General features: G+C 56.4%; 1 protein-coding gene across 2 annotated transcripts in view; it reads left to right on the top strand.

Annotated features, from left to right (window-relative positions):
• Positions 1-19,884, top strand: part of SPSB1 (splA/ryanodine receptor domain and SOCS box containing 1) — a 52,328-nt gene that overhangs the window by 22,413 nt on the left and 10,031 nt on the right. Inside the window, exon 2 of one of the 2 annotated variants that reach the window (XM_029230218.1) lies at positions 18,740-19,795. In XM_029230218.1, the coding sequence (XP_029086051.1) occupies positions 18,889-19,680 (792 nt within the window). In that variant the 5' untranslated portion in view covers positions 18,740-18,888 and the 3' untranslated portion in view covers positions 19,681-19,795. Of the gene's footprint in view, positions 1-18,739; positions 19,796-19,884 lie in introns of those variants that run through there. The other variant, XM_029230219.1, reaches the window with a different exon arrangement.

The following is a 19,884-nucleotide window of genomic DNA, read 5'->3' as shown; positions in this document are numbered from 1 at the left end:
ACTGCCGCTGTGGCCACTGTTGGTTCCCCTCCCCGTTCCAGAGCACAGCCCAGGCAGGTCCTCGCACCCACAGGGGCCCAGGTTCTCACCCTGGAGCCGCTGGCCTGCCCGGCCAGGGAGGTCGTTGACTTGTTTTAACTTCAGGCCCTTCCTGGTTTGAGGACAGGAGACCCTGTCTGCGGGGACGGGGGAGCAGGGTGAGGCTGGAGGGTGGGCAGAGGTGCACCCCCAACCTCCTGCCCTGCCCCCAGCTCCCCACCATCCCTGCCTGCCCCCCCCCCCGGCACCATGGGAGGCAGCTCCCACTCAGAGCCTCAGCCCCGCCCTCCCGATGGGGACGCTGGGCCAGCCGTGGCGCGGAGCCCAAGTTTGTTGAGGCTGCAGGGTCTCCACCCTCCTGCTTCCCGTCCCCTTGCTTCCTTTGCACTTCTTTCTCTGTGTCTCTCTTTCTCTGTCTCTCTCTGCCTTTCTGTCTCTGTGTGTGGGTCTCTCTGTCTCTGTCTCTCTGTCTTTCTGTGTCTTTGTCTTTCTCTGTATCTCTCTCTCTGTCTCTTTGTGTGTGTCTCTGTCTCTCTATATCCATGTCCTTCTGTATCTCTACCTCTGTCTCTGTCTCCCTCTGCTTCTCTGTCTCTGTCTCTCTGTGTCTCTGTTTTTCTCTGTCTCTCTCTTTCTGCCTCAGTCTCTCTCTCTCTTTCTCTCTGTCTCTGTCTGTCTGTCTGTCTGTCTCTGTCTGTCCCCTGGGAGGCCAGTGAAGCCAGGGTGGACTCTTCTCCCCGAGACCAGTGTGACTTGAGCAGGATGGGAAAACTGAGCAGTGTGCCCTGTGGGGTGGGGTGAGGGAATTCAAGTGGGTGAGACGGGTCCTGTTTGTCGGGGGTTTGGACCTGCTGCCACATTCCCCATCCAAGGTCAGCAGTCTGGCCCCCCAAAAGGTGCCCCACCTTCCCAGTGAGGGAGCAGGGAAGAGAGGGAGCCTTGAAACCGGTACCTGGAGGGCCTTGAGGCTCAGATGCAGGTCCATGGCGGGGGGAAGAAAACCTCTTCCTGCGTGTGCCCCCTACCTGGGGGAGACCTGGGGATGGGGCTGGAGTGTCACTCTGCTCTCCCCCTCCCCCGTTTCTACTGGGGCCTCCCCACGGTTTCTGCTCCTGGGTCTGGACGCAGCCAAGGCCCTGGGCGCAGGGGGCGTCCTCTGTTCCCAGGAGGAGGTGTGCGACTGGCTGGGGGGGTCTCAGGTCTGCTGCCAGGCGTCGGTTGGGGATCAGAGCCCAGGCTGTACCTGAAGCCCCCTCCCCGGGGACAGCGCTTGGCCGGTGGCCACGGCCCGGGGGCGGTCCTTGTGGATGGCCCACCAGCCGCAGCTGGAGCCTGGTAAGCAGGCACTTCATTCTTCGCTGCTGAGTTTCTGTTCGTTACATGACAACTTGTTTGGGAACAAGACAGCTGTTCGTTGCTGGGAGGGGATCTGGAAAGGGGGCAGTGGTGAGTGCTGTCGTGAATCCGCCCTTGCATGCCGGCTGGGGTCCACACCTGCCAGGCTGGGCCCACCTGCCGTTCTGGAACATGCCTTGGACACTGGAAGGGTGCACTGCCTGCCCATGACTGTTTGCCACGCTTCCTCTGTGACTCCAGCCTTGCTTTCCTGGGCGTCCCCTGAGTGGGGTGGAGGGAGAGTCCCTGGGTCTCGGGGAGGATGCAGCGGCAGCAGCGGGAAGGGAACGGGTTACAAACCAGCCTCCCATTGGGCCTGCAGCCTCCCTTCTGGAGGGCTTTTAAAAACTGGCCGGTTACCTTGTAATTGTTCCCAGCAGTGAGGAGGGAGTCCAGTGTTTGTTTTGCCTTCTGTGTTCTCCTGGCCAGCGGTAACCAAGGGCCGCTTCCCCTTGGTGACGGCGGAGCTCACTCAGGCCAGGGCTGATCCAGCCCGGGCGAGGGAGGCCTGGGGACCCGCAGGGCCCGGCCACTGGCAGGGAGACACCCTGCTCCCGGGGCACCAGTGAGCCGCCTGCACTCCGCTTCCTTCTCCCTGGCCTGAGGACCAAGGGCTTCCCTCCTGCGGTTCCCCACTGACACTGCCTGGGCACTGGCCCGAAACATTCCAGAACTCCGATCCTCCGGTAGGTGTCTGGGAGACCGTGAGGCCACTTGCTGGCAGGCCATGTGGGGCTGGGTCGAGGGCAGGGTTGTGGACCTCAGCCGGGATGCTGCTTGGGCCCCGGGGGTGACCTTCATTCTAGATTCTGGCAGAAGCCAGGATCCTGAGCTAGTTTTGGGGGAGACTTTGCAGGGAAATGGAGACCTGCTGTGAAACAGCCCAGGTCGTGGAGGCCAGCCAGGGAGGGCTCTGTGGCCGAGAGGGACTGATCCTGGATGGCTGGGATTCTGGCCGGGCGGGGTTGTTTGAAGTGAAAGGAACGGCGTTATAACAGGTGTGGCTGCAAGGAAGTGTGAGGCTCCCGGACGTGGCTGGACTGGCTTGGCTGGTGGCGGAATTGGGGATATTTGGAGGAGCAGAGAGAGCTGAGGAGGGCTCGGAAGGAGCTTGGGGGGCGGGGCCCGGAAGTGGTGTTGCCCCCACCTTGGTCTTCCCAGACCCCGAGTGACTGGGGGCTTCCAGAACGTCTGGGCCAGGGAACCACAGCCTGTTTTGTGCACCCGACGGGGCCCTGACAGGCTCTGCCCGTAACTTCTGTTAAACTCGTCGGCTTCTAGATTTGGTTTGTTGGGAGTCAGATACGTTTCAGGACTGGCTTCCTGAAGAGGGATGGACGGGGCTCCATTTATCTTTCTTGCTGATGTGTTTCCTCCTGGCCTCTGACTTGGGGAGGGACCACAGCACGTCTGCCATCCACCTGGGCACACAGAGCACCTGTGTTAGGGCCGTTCGGAGGCGGTCTGCATTTCCAACAGGCTCCCAGGTGATGCCCCTGCTGCGGGCCCACGGGCTCCCCAGGGCGTGACCGGATGCAGGGCACATGTGGTGACTGGCTCCCTCGCTCCTAAAGGGATCACTTCGCAAGGAGGGACTCGGACTGCTCCGCATGCAGGATCTCAGGCGCGTCTGCTTTTCCGTTTGGGGGCCTGGAGGGAGGGTGCTGTCAATCAAGAGCGGGGCTATCTGGGCGGGGGGCTGGGACACGGCGCAGGGGGAGGGGCCTGAGCGCCTCTGTCCGACTTTCACACGGATTCCTTCCACCAGCCCAGCTGTCGATACTGTTTAACCTCAGTGATTCATTGAAGTGCGTTTCAAGGGAAGGCGTTGTGTTACAGAAACGCGGGTCCCAGCGGCTTGTTTTGTTGGCAGGTCTTCCCGCCTCAGCAGAAAAGAGGCGCTTTTGATATGGGAACGGAAACTTGGGACAGTGTTAGAAGCACTCAGTGTGCTGGGCGGGAGGGGACCGTGGTCTTCCTGCAGTTATGGGACCGCACTGCCTGGCTCCCCACCTGGGGGTGGGGAGGGCTCCCCACACCTGGGTCTGTGGTCTGTGGCCCCCGCGGCTGTGACGAGGCTGGCCTTCCTTGACACTGAGGGGTGGGGGACACGTCCTCTGCTCCCCATGTCGCCTGTGAAGGTGATGTGCTGCTGCGGTGATTTTATGGAAAGTCCAGCTTGCAGAGGAAATACCTTTCTGAGCGCGGTCTGTATGGAGTCGCAGAGCAGCCCAGCCGAGGCGTGTGCACGACTCCTACTAGGTACCGGGGGGCCCTGGTCCAGCTCGAATGGCCCATCCTGGGCTTGCTTGGTTCCAAAGTGGGGCTGACAAGTTTGCCAGACAGGCAAGTGCCTCCGTCTGGCTTCTTCCTCCCTCTGCCCTGATTGTCACCCCGGACTAGCCCATTAAATGGATATTGGACCAATTTCCCTTTTTCCACTTCCCCTTTCTTCCTTTTGAGTTCTCAAATGTGGTAAGTGGCCCAGGCTCACGCCAGATCCAAGTTGCTTTCCCAAGAAACTTCTCCAGATGTGTCTGTCCCGGCTGCCTGGCCCCAGAGAGCACAGAGGCATGGCACCCCACCGCCACGGCTGCCACCCCCATCACCCCCTTCCCAGAGCAGGCACAGCGGGGAATGAGGGGGAGGCATCGGGAGAGTTCTGCAGAGGCAGACAAAACCACTGCCAGCCTCGGGCTTCCCGTGGAGACCTCTCTGTTGCCGTTAGTGAGCCTGAGATGGCGAGAGGCAGCCACAGAGCTGGGTCACGGACACCCCGAGGTGGCTGTTCTCTGAGAGATTGCTGAGTTTGCAGTGGGGAATGGGTGTCAGGATTTGCATGGCTACATTCTACCGTTGGGGAGCTACCAGAGACGCCTTCTCAAGAAGCCCTCCCTCCCTCCCTCCCTCCCTTCCTTCTCCTCAGACCACAAACTACAAATACACGGCCAGTGTTGGCACTTTATTGAGTGCTAAGCTTTTCATGGGATCCTCACTTAATCCTTAAAGCAAACCAGTAGGGTTGAACTGTCATTGTCCCCATTTCAGTGGATGAGGAACCTGAGGCTCAGAGAGGTTGGAGCACTTGCCCAAGGTCGCCCAGCTTGTGGAGCTGAAGGTTAAGCCTAGGCAGCCCAGCCCCAGACTGTAGTCTTCTCCATCTTCTCCTTGATCCACCATGTTTCAGTTCCAAGAAGTCTTGGATAGGGGCCTCAGGGCTACTCAGATGAGGATCCCAAAGGGGTGGACTGGGCCCTTGGGGTCATAATGGCCCATCTACATTTTGCAGGTTCAAGAACTGGACTTCTTCCCCCAGTGTATCCAATATTGATACAGTTTAGAGATATCTACCAAACTCACAAGAGACTGATGTATAAACCTGAGGTGGGACACTCAGTGTACTGAAGATTTGCGTTTGCCTCTGAAAGGGGCAAACGGGAGACACTGAACCAGAGCTCAGGGAAACGGGCAAGAGGCCCTCAGGATTTGCGCCTCAAGCTTTGTAGCCCGATATCCCTGTTGTCACAGGAGTAGATGGAACGAGAGCTGGAGTCCTTGGTCCATGGATCAGGCCTCCATCTTCCCGGGCTCTGTGTCTGCGTCCTCACTCACCGCCACCTTTTGAGCTTAAGCAGTCCTTTGCTCAGGCAAGGTAGGATCTCACCTATGGGATTATAGCTAGTTCGGGTAACATTCTGGATCCTACCGCTTCCACCACCCCCTGGTCCAAGCTGCATCCTTGCATTGACTCCCTAGCTGGTCTCCAGCTGTCAACAGCCTCTTCTCAACACAGCAGCTAAGAGGGATTCTGTTAGAAGGGAAGCACTGTGCCCTCTGCCTGCACAAAGCCCTCTGCCGGTTTCTTGTCACACTGAAGACAAAATCCAAAGCCCTTCTTTGTGGCCCTCAGGGCCTGGTGTGCCTGCCGTCTGCCCACCTTGCACTGTCTCCTCAGCCTCTTTCTCTCTCTGCTCTGGCCTTACCGCATCTCTGTTTTTCCCCCGCCATGCCACGCATGCTCAGACCTCAGGGCCTTTGCACGTGCTGTTCCCTCTGCCCAGAACACGCTTCCCTTTGAATAGTCACATGCTTTTCTCCTCCCCTTCCCCCAGGTCTCTGCCCATGTATCACTGTATCAGAGAAGCCTTCCCTCACCACCTTCTCCCATCCCTTGCTCTGTCCTCACTACTCTGCTTCATTTTTCTTTAACACTTACTACCTGGCCCTACGTTAGATATTCATTCAGTCAACGCTTGTTTCTTGAGCACCTGCTTTGTTCCAGGCAATGTTCTAGGCATGGGGGCTCCCACCGTGAACACACAGATAAAAATCTCTGCCCTGAAGCTTGCATTGATTGTTCAAGTGATTGTTACGATGGCTGTATGTCTCCCCCACTCGACTGTAAGCTCCATGGGGGCAATGATTTCTACCTATAGAGTATGTATGTGCACAAGGTATATAGTAGGTGCCTAATAAATATTCTTGGAATGAATTCCAGCCCTGAGTCACCTTATTTGGACTTGGCCGTTTTCCAAACGCTCACCAGCTGAACATTTACAGACCACCTCTCAGATTGGGTCACTTCTGCAGGTGTCCATCTTGTAGGTTTTGTCAGTTTTTGCTGGTTTCCACCTGGGGAAGATGCTTTCTGGGAGCATAGGTGGAACATTCTCCTACTTTCTCAGACACCGACCATCTGTGGCCCCCAGTTTTGAATCATCCACTTCATTGAGGTTCTCGGGGACTAAGGAACAAAGAAAGGATCCCGGGAAGCCCACGCTCCCCAACTGGGGTTTAGCAGGTGCTTGTGGGACGGGTAAGTAAACAACTCAGGTGTTCGTGAGCACCTACTGTATACACATAGGCCTTGAGCATGGCCCTTTGGGGCCCACTTTCCGTGTTTTCCACGAGCAAGTCTGGCCAGAAGGGGTCCGTGGGAGATGGTAGTACCTGGCATGAGAAGCTGGGATCTGTCCAGGTCTTGAGCGACGATCCTCACGAGAACACAGAAACTCCACCCATTAGAACAGGTTTGCGTACGGCAGCAGGTCCGGTCACACTGTGCGTTAGCCTGGGGCCCGGCTGGCCTGAGCCAGAGCCCCGTGGTGTGACGTCTTAGCTGGCAGACGGGCACTGACAGAGGGAGTGAGCAAGGGGCTGAGTGGCTGGGATGCTTTCCTGATAACACAGAGTGCGCAGCCTTTGCCAGTTTGTCCTCGGCGTGTTGACGTGCTCTGTGGAAAAGCTGGGACCTGGGAATCCTAGCCCTGCCTTGTACCCAGAGTCGGGGGTGTGTTGGGCGGGGGGTCACCCGTGACCTCGGCTCATGCGCAGGCTCGTTCTCAGACCAGCGGCAGCTGTGCATGTGTTGGTCAGTCCCTGCCTGCACCGTTTCGGGTGCAGGGATGAGGATGCAGGCCCGCGTTCCGAATTCCTCCAGAGAAACTCGATCTACAGGTGCCGTCTCAAGGCAGCGGGGTTGCCAAACCACAGCTCTTCGCTTTTCGGAGGAAAGACAAGGGGGGGTGGGGCGGGGAGCAGAGAACTCAGCTCTAGAAGGCTCCACGCTCCCCACATATGAATATCGTTAGCTGTGTACCCGTGTGTAACCCTGGCTGACGGGCCTGGCTCTGCCCGCCAGGTCTCTGCAAGCTCTGAGCTCCTCTCTGCCCTGCAGCCCCTTTCCACACTTGCCTCCTGCCGTGTGGATTTTGGAGAAGTGCATGGTTTTCATCCATTTATGTTTTTTTATTTGTTGCGAAATTCACGTAACAGTGACCTTTTTAAAGAGGACGGTTCCGTGGCATATAGTACATTCACGATGTCATGAAGCCACCACCTCCATCCAGTTCTAAAATGCTTTCATCCCCTGCAAAAGAGACCCTGACCCATTAGCCGTCACTCCCCATTCCCCCTCCCCTGGCAACCACCAAGCTGCTTTCTGTCTCTATGGATTTGGCTATTTCATAAAAGTGGGAGCGTCACTAGGTGACCTTTTATATCTGCCTTCTTTCACCAGCATAAAGGGTTTGAGGTTCCTCCATGTTACGGCAGGTGTCAGTCCTTTATTCTTGTTTATGGCTGAATGATATTCCACTGAATATATATTCCACAATTGGCTTATGCAATCATGCATTGATGGACATTTGGATTCATCCATTTATGGTTTTGTAACAACAATAGGACAACAGTAAGGAAATGTGAAAGAAAGGGACACTCATAAGCTCATCCCTCTAAACAGAGAAGTATCATGTTTCCACCTTCCTTTTCATCTCTTTTCCTGCATGTGCCTGTATAATTTTTTCTAGATTTTACCTTAGGGCAGATATAGCTGTGTCCTTCCTTTTACTTAAGATAGCAAACCTTTTTCCGTGCCTCTCAAAGAGTGATCCTTTCAGCTAGCATCTTGGATGGCTGTGTCCATCTCCGTAGACGTGGCTGGGGAGCCCCCTTCCTGCCTCCTCGCATCACCCCCACGTGACCACCTGGAGGTTCAGGGTGAATTTATCCACCACCTGTGGGCTTGCTGAGAACCACCCCCCCACACTCCTCCCCGCCTTGTCGAGTTATCAGCCCAGGTGTTCCGGACTTTCCAGGTTGACAGGATTGGCGGAGGAAGACCAGCAACCTAACAGAGGAAGCTCCTGCAGGCTATTGTGGCTTTAAAGGATGCTTCAGTCCTTTTTTCACCAACTGGCCTGTGAGGCCCAGGGATTTACCTCTCCCTTGGCATCCTGTTGAGTTCCGTGAAATCCCACCCAGGGTACGGTGATTAGGTTGCACTAGGAGACGCACTGCCCCTTCCTTTTAGAATCCTGTCCAAGTTCATTGGCTGCGGTCCATTCAAGGTCCAGTTGACAAACCTTCAGCCCAACTAGTTGTGCAGAAACTCCTGAGCGCCTTCAGACCCCATGGTCAGTTCCAAGATCGGGAAGCCTTTTGGTAGGTTACTTTCACGTTTGATTTTCTTCTTCAAAAAATGGACAGTGAGGGATGGGGGGTTCTGAGGGCCCAAGATTTTGAGGGTGATGAGAGGAGAGGTGGCCGTGAAACTGAAAAGAAACACGGGACTTCCCTGGTGGTCCAGTGGTTGGGACCATGCTTCCGTTGCAGGGGGCATGGGTTCAATCCCTGGTCGGGGAACTAAGATCCCGCAAGCCACACGGTGTGGCCAAAAAAAAAGAAAAAGAAAAGAAAGGAAGAAAGAAACGGCTCTAAGGCCAGCTTGTTAGGGAGAAATTCTTAACCTCCCACACGTGACCGTCATTACGGTCAAACAACCCAGATGTCCTTCTATAAGGGAAAGTTACCAAAACTGTGATAATGGAATATTGTGCAGCTACTAACGCATAAAATTGATGTAGGAGCTGATATATTATGGCTTGGAAAAAGTGTGTGTGGTGTGATCCTTTGCCATAAGTGGACGGCCCCTGTGTCTGCATTTGATTGGGAGGGGGACGCTTTAATTTATACTGTATACATTTCTTTGAGATTTCTTATGAGCACGTATAACATTTGAAATATTTCAAATCAAGACAGAACAGGAAATTTTTTAAAATTGTGTTCATCAATCCAAGCCTGTCAGTTCTCACTTAATGTGGATTTGAGATTCCAGAATGTTGAGCTATAATTCCTTCAAACCAGCAGTGTCCTAATCCCCTGGAGGGCTCATTAGTATGCAGAGTGCTGGACCCCATCCTCAGCGTCCCCATTCAGGAGGTCAGGGGTGGGGCCCAAGCCTCTGCATCTCTAACGGGTGATGCTGATCTGCTGATCCGGGGACCCCACTTTGAGAACCACTCCTGTGAACCTGTTTGCAAGAGAGCATCCCTACGGCCTCTCCCCACTGTAGACATTTTACGGGACTTCTGCCCCTGCTCTTGACCTAAAGGGTTTACGTTATTTAATGGGGTTTTAGAGGTTGTACAACCACAGGTGGCTTTGCTGGAGCGGTGGTCTCACACGATGGGACTGGGCTCCTTGGGCCACCCCGTGAGGCCTTAACTCGCACCTGTCTTGGTATTCCCTGGCTGAGCGCTCTCTTGCACTTGGCATTCAAGCTTCTGTCCTTTTCTTTATCTCATGTTAAAAGGAGGCAGGAGGGGGCAGGGAGCAGCATGTATTAAGCACCTACTGTGTACGCCCGATGCTGTGTTGAGTGCTTTAGCTACCCTGAATGCTGCCCTTGCCCCTCCTTTTACACCCCCGCGTGGTTTGAGAGCATCACCTGGATCTGCCGGGTGGGATAAGGGGACCCGGGCCCCTCTACCTCTCTGTGAGATGATTCCTCTCGCGGCCTTACGTCTCTCCCCGGCCTCCCTCCTGCTCATTCTTCCTGAAGGGATGTGGGGCGACCCACATGATCACTCTCAGAGGTGACCTTTCCCAATTGGCACATCCCGCTGAAAGAGGCCAGAGTGTCACCTGCTCCCACTCAGGCCTCCGGGCCCTAAAGCCTGGGCGTGGCCAGACTTTGTTCCAGGGACCCTGATGGAGGCCAGCGGCTGGTGGAGTGAGCGGGTAGGCGAGCATCCTGCGGGAGGCCAGGGCCTCCAGAGAGGACCCTTGTTTCCCTGTAGAGCCTTCTCCAGGTGCCCACCTCGGGGAAGGTGAGCCCCACTTTTCTCGGGACCGGAGTGAGCTCACTGGGGCCACCAGGCCACCCGGGGATTGTAGGCTTCTGCCACCAGCCAGGTGGGGTGAGGAAACACCTGCATCCCCAAGCCTTTCCCCGTGGGCACCCATGGGCTTTCCCTCGGGGGTGGCTATGGCACTGTCCTCCGTGCTGCCTTCCTGCCCCCTCTCCACGGGGCCCCCCAGCTCCTGCGTGGACCAGGCAGGCCCAGTTTGATGGACCACACAGCCTGAGCAAGGTTGGGGGTCACCATCTAGACTTCGTTCCCTCTGCCGCTCAAAGGCACATCTGCCGCTGTCTCAGAAAACTTTCAGGAAGGTCGCTGTGTGTCATTGTGTGTCACTCAGCTCCCTCCAAAGAGCAGAGCTGCTCATCTGAGCAAAGCACAGGCCGTTGCCGTTACAACCTTGACTCGGCTGCAGCCGTGACTTTTTTTTTTTTTAATTTTTAGTCTCTGAATGAATGTTGATGCTATTTCCCAGGGACAAGGCTCAACTGATTCGAGCCCTTTCTGAAAGTGCCATGAGTAATCTGGGTCCTTCCGTAGGTGTTTACGGCAGGTGCATTTTTTGGTCTTTTCAAGTCAGAGGCTAGAGCTCCGGCCCGTGTGGGATTTTCTCTCCAGAATCACTCGTCAGAACTTTCCAGAAAGGTCCAAAACTTTCGGTGGATTCTAGGGCCAGACACTGACTTTTACATCCCTGCTGGAGCAAGAAGACAGCTTTCCTGGGTCTTCCCGGGCATCTGGGAAGGGTGCAGGTGAGATGGGGTAGCGTTAGGGTTAGGGTAACCACATAGCTCTTGTCCTCTGGCTGGTGGCACCTTGGCCGGGGCTGCGTGGCCAGGCTGCACGGGGCACGCCCACCCTGGGCGCTCCCACCACCGAGATGTGTTCCAGAGCCCCGGCTGATGAACCACAAAACCCTAACATACAGGCTGCAGAAGTTGCGTCCTGATCTAATAACCGATCGCTCAGGCCTGCTTCTCTTGCAAAATCCTGGGCTGCAACCAGCGATGTGTGAGGTGGGGAGGCGGAGGGAGGGAGCTTATTTGATCTGCAGGTGAAAGGAGGCTTTATAAATAGGTCACCTTGTTCCACATCCTGAATTTTATTCTTTCCCCATCTTGGGTCGAAACAATGGTTTTACTGTTCTGGGGTCAGTCAGATGCACTGAGGGGGAACTGAGCTGAAAGGGGGTGAGTGTACGTCTGCCGCTCCTCAGTGGCTGCCTCTGTGTGTCTCCTGCCCCCCACCCCTGTTCCATCCATTTGTCACCGGTCACCCTGGCCGTGTTTCCAACAGAGGGTATTGCTCGTTCAACAAACTTTTTTTTTTTTTTTTAAACAACAAAACAAAAGGATAATTTTTAGTAGTTCCAGGGCCAATTGATCCGAACGTGCTTTTTTGGAAGGCGGAACTGTGGAGCTGTGGCTTTAATTGAAGGGACAGCGTCAAGTTACGGGCAGGTGCTGAGTGAGCTGTCCCAGCTGAGCCAAGGTTGGCATTCTTGCCCCCTCCAGCCTCTGCTCCCCCTGCCCCACCCCTGCCGAGGTCCTCCTTCCTCACCTCCCCACCTGGCCTTGGCAGGGCACAGAACCACGTACAGCTGCCAGGGCTGGGTTTCCAGTCTGAGCACGGAGCAGTTCTTTTCTTGCTTGGGGCCCACGGAGACAGATAGCTACCCCATTTTTGCTGGGAAAATTAAAATTTGTTATGTGGAAACAGTATAATTGGAAGTCTTAGGAGAACTCATTATAGAAATACTGTCCCCTTTGGGGTGTCCCCAGAGCTGTAGCTGGGAATTCTTGTCCTTTTATTTTAAATGCCCTAGTGTCTCCATGTGTATCTTCCTGGGTAAATTAAACGTTTATCCTGTGCTTGCTTTATAAGAAGTGACACACGTGGAGAGCCTGTAGGAACAATTGCTCTGGGGACAATTTGTGCTTGTGACTGTAGTGCGTTCAGTCAGTATTTTGCAGCCGTTTATTCTTTGCTTAACCGTTATTTTCATTGCAAAAGGGAATACATGCATTAACAAATTTTTTTTCATTTCAAAAAGTCCTTAAAGTGAACGCATCTTTCCTCCCGCCGCCCCCCTCCAGGACTAACCGTTGTGGAAGGTTTGGTGTTTATCCTTCTAAACCTTTCTCTATGCCTACGGACAAACGCGCACAGATAGCATCTTTTAAAATTCTGTTCTTACAGACATGGGACCACGCTCTGCATGGTGTTCTCCGGTTTGCTTTTTAAAATCTAACAGCGTCATGTTACATTTTGTGTTAAATCAGCGCATCTGAGGGGCTACCTCCCTCTCTCCAAGGCTGCTGGAGTTCATGGTGAAGTGTAGGGTTTTGTAGACCAGACCCCTGGAAAGCTGGTCGGTGGGTGATTGCGGCATATTTTACACCTGGATGGGGACTGCCACATGGCACCCGCACGCCGAGAAGCATGTCCCAGTTGGGGTCTGTCTGGGATACACGCCCACACCTGTACACAAATGGCCTTTTCCCAACATCCTTTCCAGTTCCCCTTAACCTTTGTTAACCCTGTGCATCCCACAAGGCTTGCTGGTCCCCCGTCACCCATAGAACTCTGCCAGCATCACTTTTCTCTGTGACTTGCATAGTGAAAGCCATGGGTGTATCCAACAGGCGTTCTCCACCACATGTGCCCAGGAGACACGGATAGGAGCATGCCCTTCCCTCCCCCTTCAGAGAGAATCACTGCCTTAGGTCATTAAAGGCTGGGTGCCCTTCACCCAGCCCACCGTTCAGACCCGCAAACAGTACGCTTCGGGGATGTTTCTTACTCGTCCCCACCCTCTGGGCACCACTGTCCAGTCCTGGGCTTCCTTCCCTGCATGTCTGCTAATTCTGGATCTGGTTGTCCCTCCCTCCGAGGGCACAGAGAGGCCACCTGGAGGAGCCCAAGAAACTAGAGGGCAGGTGGTTTGTGAGGCTTTGGTCCTCCTTCCTGTGGATAGCTGTGGTCCCCAGCAGACCCTCTCTGAAGCAGGGCTTTGGGGTAGGAGTACTGGTCCCCGGACCCTGAGCAGAGAGCTCTTAACTGGCTGCCGGCGGCAGCAGTGGGAGGAGGTGCATCCACTTAGATTTCCTCTATGGACGGGTGGCTCTGGTGGATTCTTGGGAACACTGCATGGAAGGCTTCTGCCCGTTAGAGGGTCCAAGTGGCATCCTTGTGCACAGTGAACCATGAACTGACCTTTGACCCAGTGAGGGTGATGTATGTGGCATTGGGGGAGAAGGGGGTTCTCAGTAGGTGGAAAGTGTCCAACCAAGTCAAGCCATAGGGCTTCGCAGACCTCCCTCCCGCTGTGTCCCAGAGCTTTTTTTTTTTTTTCTTTTTTTTTTTTTGCGGTACGCGGGCCTCTCCCGTTGCGGAGCACAGGCTCTGGACGCGCAGGCTCTGGACGCACAGGCTCAGCGGCCATGGCCCACGGGCCCAGCCGCCCCGCGGCATGCGGGATCCTCCTGGTCCGGGGCACGAACCCGTGTCCCCTGCATCGGCAGGCAGACTCTCAACCACTGCGCCACCAGGGAAGCCCTACACACGTATTCTTAGTCCTGGTTGGGATACTCATCCTGCTGTATTTGACGAGGGTAATGACCCGCCCACCAAGCACGAGAGTCCCCTGTCCCGCCGGAGCCCAGGGCATGCAGGTGTGTCTTCTCGCCCCTTTCTGGCTACGTCATTGGTCTTTGGGAAGCACCAGGCGCTGGAGCCTTGTCTGCGGCAACCTGTCCCTGCAGCCTCAGGGACTGAGGACAGTGAGAACAATGTCTTATTGGGGCGATCAGAGGCTGGGGGGCAGGACTTTGTTGTCTGAGGGTTGGCTTGAGGCAGCCATGAGGAGGAACGGGTGGATGTGATCTTAGGAACACGTAGCTAATGTGCAATGCTTTCTGGGAAAGAGCACTGCCGTCACGGCACTGAAAGGGAGTGGGGACCGCTGGCCACGGCACTGCCTGGACCTCCTCGCCTCCCTCCTGCTCTTTAGCCCTGATGCCACCACAGCTGCTGGAGCTCTGAGTGTGCACACACACACGTGTGTGTATGTGTGTCTGCGTGTGACTGGTGGGGAGTGGTGGCAGCAACAAGGCCACCTCTGTCCCCCACTTCTCTCTTCCAGCCCCGCAGGGCAATACACGGCCACGCCCTCCGCCCCCTCTGTGGCTTTGCTTCTCCTGGGTGGGGATGAGGGCTGGGTCCTCCCACCTCCTGGGGACTCACCAAGGACCTGCTGAGCCAGCCCAGGCCCTGACACTCCTGTAGCAACTCTAGGCCCTGCAAAGCCTGACATCCGCACTTGTGTCTCAGACGCAGGAAAGGGGGCTGGTCCCAGAGCCGGGGCCTGTACTGCTTCTCCCACTTCCTACCTGAAGTTTGGTGCCCACCGGGGACTCCCACCTTGGCCCGGCATTAACAGGATCTGCACAGGCCAAAACAGCATCTCCATCACTCGGCACTTTTGGATGGTGTAACCCACTTCCCCTCCCCCCTGCCCCCCCCCACCCGACTTTCATGTCCAGGTATTTTAACGAGAGTGTCAGCAGTTTTGCTTGGGTTTAGAACAGGGATCAGTAAGCTATGGCCCCTGGGCCAAATCCAGTCCCACTGTCTGTTTTTATAAATAAAGTTTTATTGGAACATAGCCATGCCCATTCACTTACATATTGTCTAGAAAGCCTAGAATATTTACCATCTGGCTCCTTATTTGCTGGCCCCGGCTTAGAAGGGACCTTAAACTTGATCTGCTCTAGCTCAGCATTCCAAGCGCTTGGGTCTGGCCCAAAGACAGCGTCCATCTGTAGGACCAGGTATGGTGACCAAGAAGATGGCTAACAGTGATCTTCGTTCAGTGTACGGAGCACGGTCTAAAAATAAAAACAAAAAAGTGAAAATGCCAGTTTTCCAGGTCCTCTCTGGAACATCGTCTCAGCTGAGTCTTAGGTAAGCGTGGGACACCCATCTTACAGAGGAGCAAACTGAGGCTCAGAAAAGCTAAGGACGAATCCTAGGCAGAGAAGGCCGAGGATTGGAAGCTGGGGGAGTAGGGCTGTTGGAGGAATGATGCAGAGTCAGGTGGTGAGGTTGGGGCGGAGCCTGGAAGGGAACGCCCTGCCAGGCTACAGTCCCCAAAAAGAGGGCTAGTGGATCTCTGCAGCCACATTTGGAAGTAGACGGAAAGCGGAGGGCAGCTGGATGGCTTTAGTGGCCTTGCGTGGCAAGGAGGTGGCTGTGTGTGGACAGCAGGAGGTGTTGGCCTGGACACAGGGTGGGGTTGGGCAGGTGACAGGTGAGTCAAGAGTGGCCCTAGGGTTGCCACAGTGATTGACCACCTAGGAGGTGACTCAGATGGCAGGACGGCCCAGGAACAGCAGAAGGGGTGGTTCACGTCCCTGGCTAGGCCCCAGGGTGCCCTTGCGTGGGAGTGGTCCTGAGATGCTGCAGGCATCTTTGCCTGCCCTCTCTGCCCCCTCTCCCCAGCCTCTTCCTCCCAGGGACCCCCCCTGTGCTCAAGGTCACATGGTCCAGGGGCCAGAAGGGCTCCCCCGCTTGGATGGTTCCCAACATGGGGGGCCAGGAGGGTAGGAGCTTAACACAAGGGCCATGTAAGTAAACCTGCTTGGCAGCCAGGAGGTAGAATCTCAGAAAGGGAAGAGCTGGTGGAGCTGACCTGGACAGACAGCCGACAAGTCACTGTGAGGTTACGTTGTCTTTTCTGACCCCTTGTTCTGAGGCTGGACTGACCTTGCTGCCACGAGATTCCTTTTCGCCTCCGTCTTGTGCTTTCCTACTGCAGTGATCCCTGTGCAGGGCCCTTAGTCTGGCTCGGGGGTTGGCCGACTACCTGCTGGTCTGTTCTTGTAAATAAAGTTTTATTGGAACTCAGCCAGGCTCACTTACTTATGCATTGTCTGTGGCTGCTCTCGTGCTACAGGCAGAGCTGAGTAGTTGCACAGAGACTGTTGGGCCCACAAAGCCTAAAACATTTACTAGCTAGCCCTTGACAGAGAGAGTTTACTGGTCGTGGTCCAGCTGAAGTAGGAGTTATATGTGTGCACAGACCCAGGTTTACTGGCCCATGAGCCCCTCTCTCTCTCTCTTCCCTTCTCGTCCCCCCGACCCCTTCAACCCTCCCTCCCCCCCAACCTCTGACTTGTCCCCAACCTACTTGTTGTGGTCCTTCTCTGTTCCCACCCATTTCTCTCCAAGTATTTTAAATTAATGTGTTAGTAGGACTCCTCCCCACCACCTTCCCTTCGCACACAGCCCACCTGCCCTGGGTCTCCTCTCCCCCGACCCCCAGCCTCCCCGTGACTCTTCCCACCTGTTCCCATGGGTCGTGGGTAGAGTGGGATCTTCAGTACCGTGAGATTCTGGGAGAGAGGTCCTTCCTGCTGTGAGGCCAGAGCCAGCCGACAGGACGGCGACAGACTGCTTCACTCCAGGAAGCGGTGAAATGAACTCTCTTCAGATATTAATCCCCTCCTTGTCCTCCCAGAGAGCTGACCTGTGTCCCCACAGGGTCCTGCACAGAGAGGTTGCTGGGCACCAGCCAGAGCGGGTGTCCAGACAGAGATGGGTGTGGGTGCGTCTGACTTTGAGATCTGCCTTGGACCAGCTTTCCCCCGGCTCAGAAAGATGCTGTTGGGGAGGCGTGGAAGAGGGGGGTCAGGGAAGGCCAAGCAGCCAGTCTCTGCAGTTACCAGGACCGCGTTTCCACACCAAAACCCAGGCTCCCCGCATCCTGGTAATCAGGCCCCAGAGCCATGGGTGCTCGCTCAGCAGGGCCCTGGGGGGAGTCCTGGAGGTTTCGATGGCTCTTGAGAGTTGATGGGACTGAAATCTTGAAACTGGGATTGTCCTGGGAGTTCTAGATCGTGAGGTCACCGTATCCACAGAACTTTCCAGAACCAGGGTGGTTTCCTGGCCGCCGAGGGACCCCTCAGCTCTGTACAGCTTTGCAAACATTTGACACGAGGGGTCCCAGCCCCTCTCTGAAGCAGTGCCCATGAGGGAGCCCCTTGTTCCACACCACAAAGGGGAGGGCGAGAAGGGTGACCTGCCCACGGAGGTAAGGAGGTCCGGGCCAAGGGCTCCCACTCGGGTGTCTGCCGAGAGCCAGTCTCCAGGGGCCCTGGCCACCCTGAGGACGGCGTCTCACGGGGTCTCTTCCCAGCTGAGGGGAAGGCGTCTCCAGGGCAGCCAGAGACCAGACCGGCGTCCGCCCCGCGCAGGTCCCGCCCCTCCTCCCGGCCCTGCTGGTGCCTGGGCGCCCGACAGGGAGGCCAGCGGTCCCAGGTTCCCAGATTTCCCGCAGCCGGTCCCTGCCCTCGCCCCCCGGCAGGCGCTGTCTTCTGCCACAGTGAGACAGCAACACGCCCGCTGCAGCCCCTACACTGGGCTCCTTTGTGTTCCCCTTGACCCAGGCACCATCGTGCTCCTCGGAACAAGTGGCCCTGGGATGCTTCTCCAGCAGGCGCCGATGGCCTCTCGCCCAGCTCCTCTGTATCCTCGTTTAGTCGTGTTTATGTAGCCAGGAGCCTGCCTGCTCCCTTGTCTGGTCAGTCCTGGGAGCCCATCCCCCCCCCAAACCAGGCAGCCAAGAGCCCCTTCTGCGGGCCGGGGGCGGGGGTGGGGTTCTGATGGCGGGAACTACCTTCTCTCTTGAGTGAGTCTCGGGAAACCCAGGTAGCTCGCGATTGTCCCTTCTCCAAGGCGGGCACCGGGGACAGGCGTGGCAGGGATGGCCGGAGTCCTGCCCATCGCACGTTTCAGCCCCTCCCCCTGGTGCTGCCGAGACAGAGGACGATGGACGGATGCACCGAGATCTCTCCTCCAGCCCAAGGCTCCGATTTCCCTTAAAGGAGCCAAGGGATGGTGGAGCCAGGGCGGGAGTGAGGCATCTTGGAGTCGGACTTCCTCCCCAGATGGGCTGTGGGGACCCGAGGAGACGTTGAAGAGTGTGGGCGGGAAGGGGTGGCCGTCTACGAGTTGGTCCAGAGCTACCGGGGCTGAGAGCCTTTGCGCCCACCCGACTCGGGGCCCGCTGGGGGGTTGCTGCGGCCCCAGGGACCGCTGACCAGGAGCTTTATGTGCACTGGGGTTCCCTTCCCTGGTGTGAACCGGCGGTACGTCTTCGGAGGCGGCTGTGCCGGAAGAGAGAGGGACCGGGAGGTGGCATCTCAAACAGCTTCTGTTGACACTCGGGGGTTCACCTTCCTTCCAAACAGCCGGCGCAGGGAGTAAGTGTCCCCTTGCTTCGACCAGGAGAGATGCCCACTGCACTGGGCTGATTTCGGCATCGGGCCACCTTGGCCTTCTGCCCTGAGAAACCGTGATGAGGTATTTGGTGAGCCTCGGGCTGGGCACCTGACACAGTTACGAGTGGTGCCCACCCCTAGTCCGCTTGTCCACGTAGACCATCAGGTGGACGGCCTCCCTCCTTTATGCCAACCTAGTTGCGGGGACAGAAGGGAATTTCACTGTGTGCCGAGGCTCTGGCCTGCCCGGAATCCGGTGTGATAGGAGCCCGGAAGGCAGACTGCTGGGACGTGCCGGCGTGACACGAACCGAGTTAGTTTCTCCCCTTCTCTCCGCATCTCCTGCTCACTTGGCCTCCTGTTTCTCCTTCCATCCACTAGGCAGTACCAGATGCTCCACACCGGGCAGAGGCCGCCTAGCAAACTCCCTTAGGAGTGCCGTCCAGGCCTGATTGGGAAACTGGAGAAGAGGCCCCGTGATTGATGAGTTTGCCTTGGGTGTTGGTGACCAGGTGAAACGGGAGGCCGACATGGGTCAGAAGGTCACTGGAGGTATCAAGACGGTGGACATGAGGGACCCCACGTACCGGCCCTTGAAGCAGGAGCTCCAGGGTCTGGACTACTGCAAGCCCACCCGCCTGGACCTGCTGCTGGACATGCCCCCCGTGTCCTACGACGTCCAGCTGCTCCACTCCTGGAACAACAATGACCGCTCGCTCAACGTCTTTGTGAAGGAGGACGACAAGCTGATCTTTCACCGGCATCCGGTGGCCCAGAGCACGGACGCCATCAGGGGCAAAGTCGGGTACACGCGCGGGCTGCACGTGTGGCAGATCACGTGGGCCATGAGGCAGCGTGGCACCCACGCCGTGGTGGGGGTGGCGACGGCAGATGCCCCCCTGCACTCCGTGGGGTACACGACACTCGTGGGGAATAACCACGAGTCCTGGGGCTGGGACTTGGGGCGCAACCGGCTCTACCATGACGGCAAAAACCAGCCGAGCAAAACGTACCCAGCCTTTCTGGAGCCGGACGAGACGTTCATTGTCCCTGACTCCTTCCTGGTGGCCCTGGATATGGACGATGGGACCCTGAGCTTCATTGTGGATGGACAGTACATGGGAGTAGCTTTTCGGGGACTCAAGGGCAAAAAACTTTATCCCGTAGTGAGTGCTGTCTGGGGCCACTGTGAGATCCGCATGCGCTACTTGAATGGACTTGACCGTAAGTGTCTTCTGCTCTGTCTGAGGTGGCAGTGTCCCTGGACTCCCTGTGTCCCCTTTGGTCCTCGCTGGGCCCAGCTAGAATTTTACAGTTGTTGAAATTTAAATGTCTTTAAGTAGACATCCCAGCATTCAGATCCTCAGAGGCGACTCTTGCCTACCTCTGGTTAAGTGAGGGTTTCTAGCCAGAGTCTGCAGAGTACATGGCAGCACCTTGTGGATGGATGGATGGATGGGTGGATACGTGGGTGGGTGGGTAGATGGATGGATGGATGGATGGGTGGATGGATGGATGGGATGGAT

Source organism: Monodon monoceros, unplaced genomic scaffold, assembly GCF_005190385.1.
Source record: "Monodon monoceros isolate NGI ecotype Baffin Bay Population unplaced genomic scaffold, NGI_Narwhal_1 Super_Scaffold_18, whole genome shotgun sequence".
In the NCBI taxonomy this organism is placed as follows: Eukaryota; Metazoa; Chordata; class Mammalia; order Artiodactyla; family Monodontidae; genus Monodon; species Monodon monoceros.
This window is presented reverse-complemented; position numbering and strand designations above follow the sequence as displayed.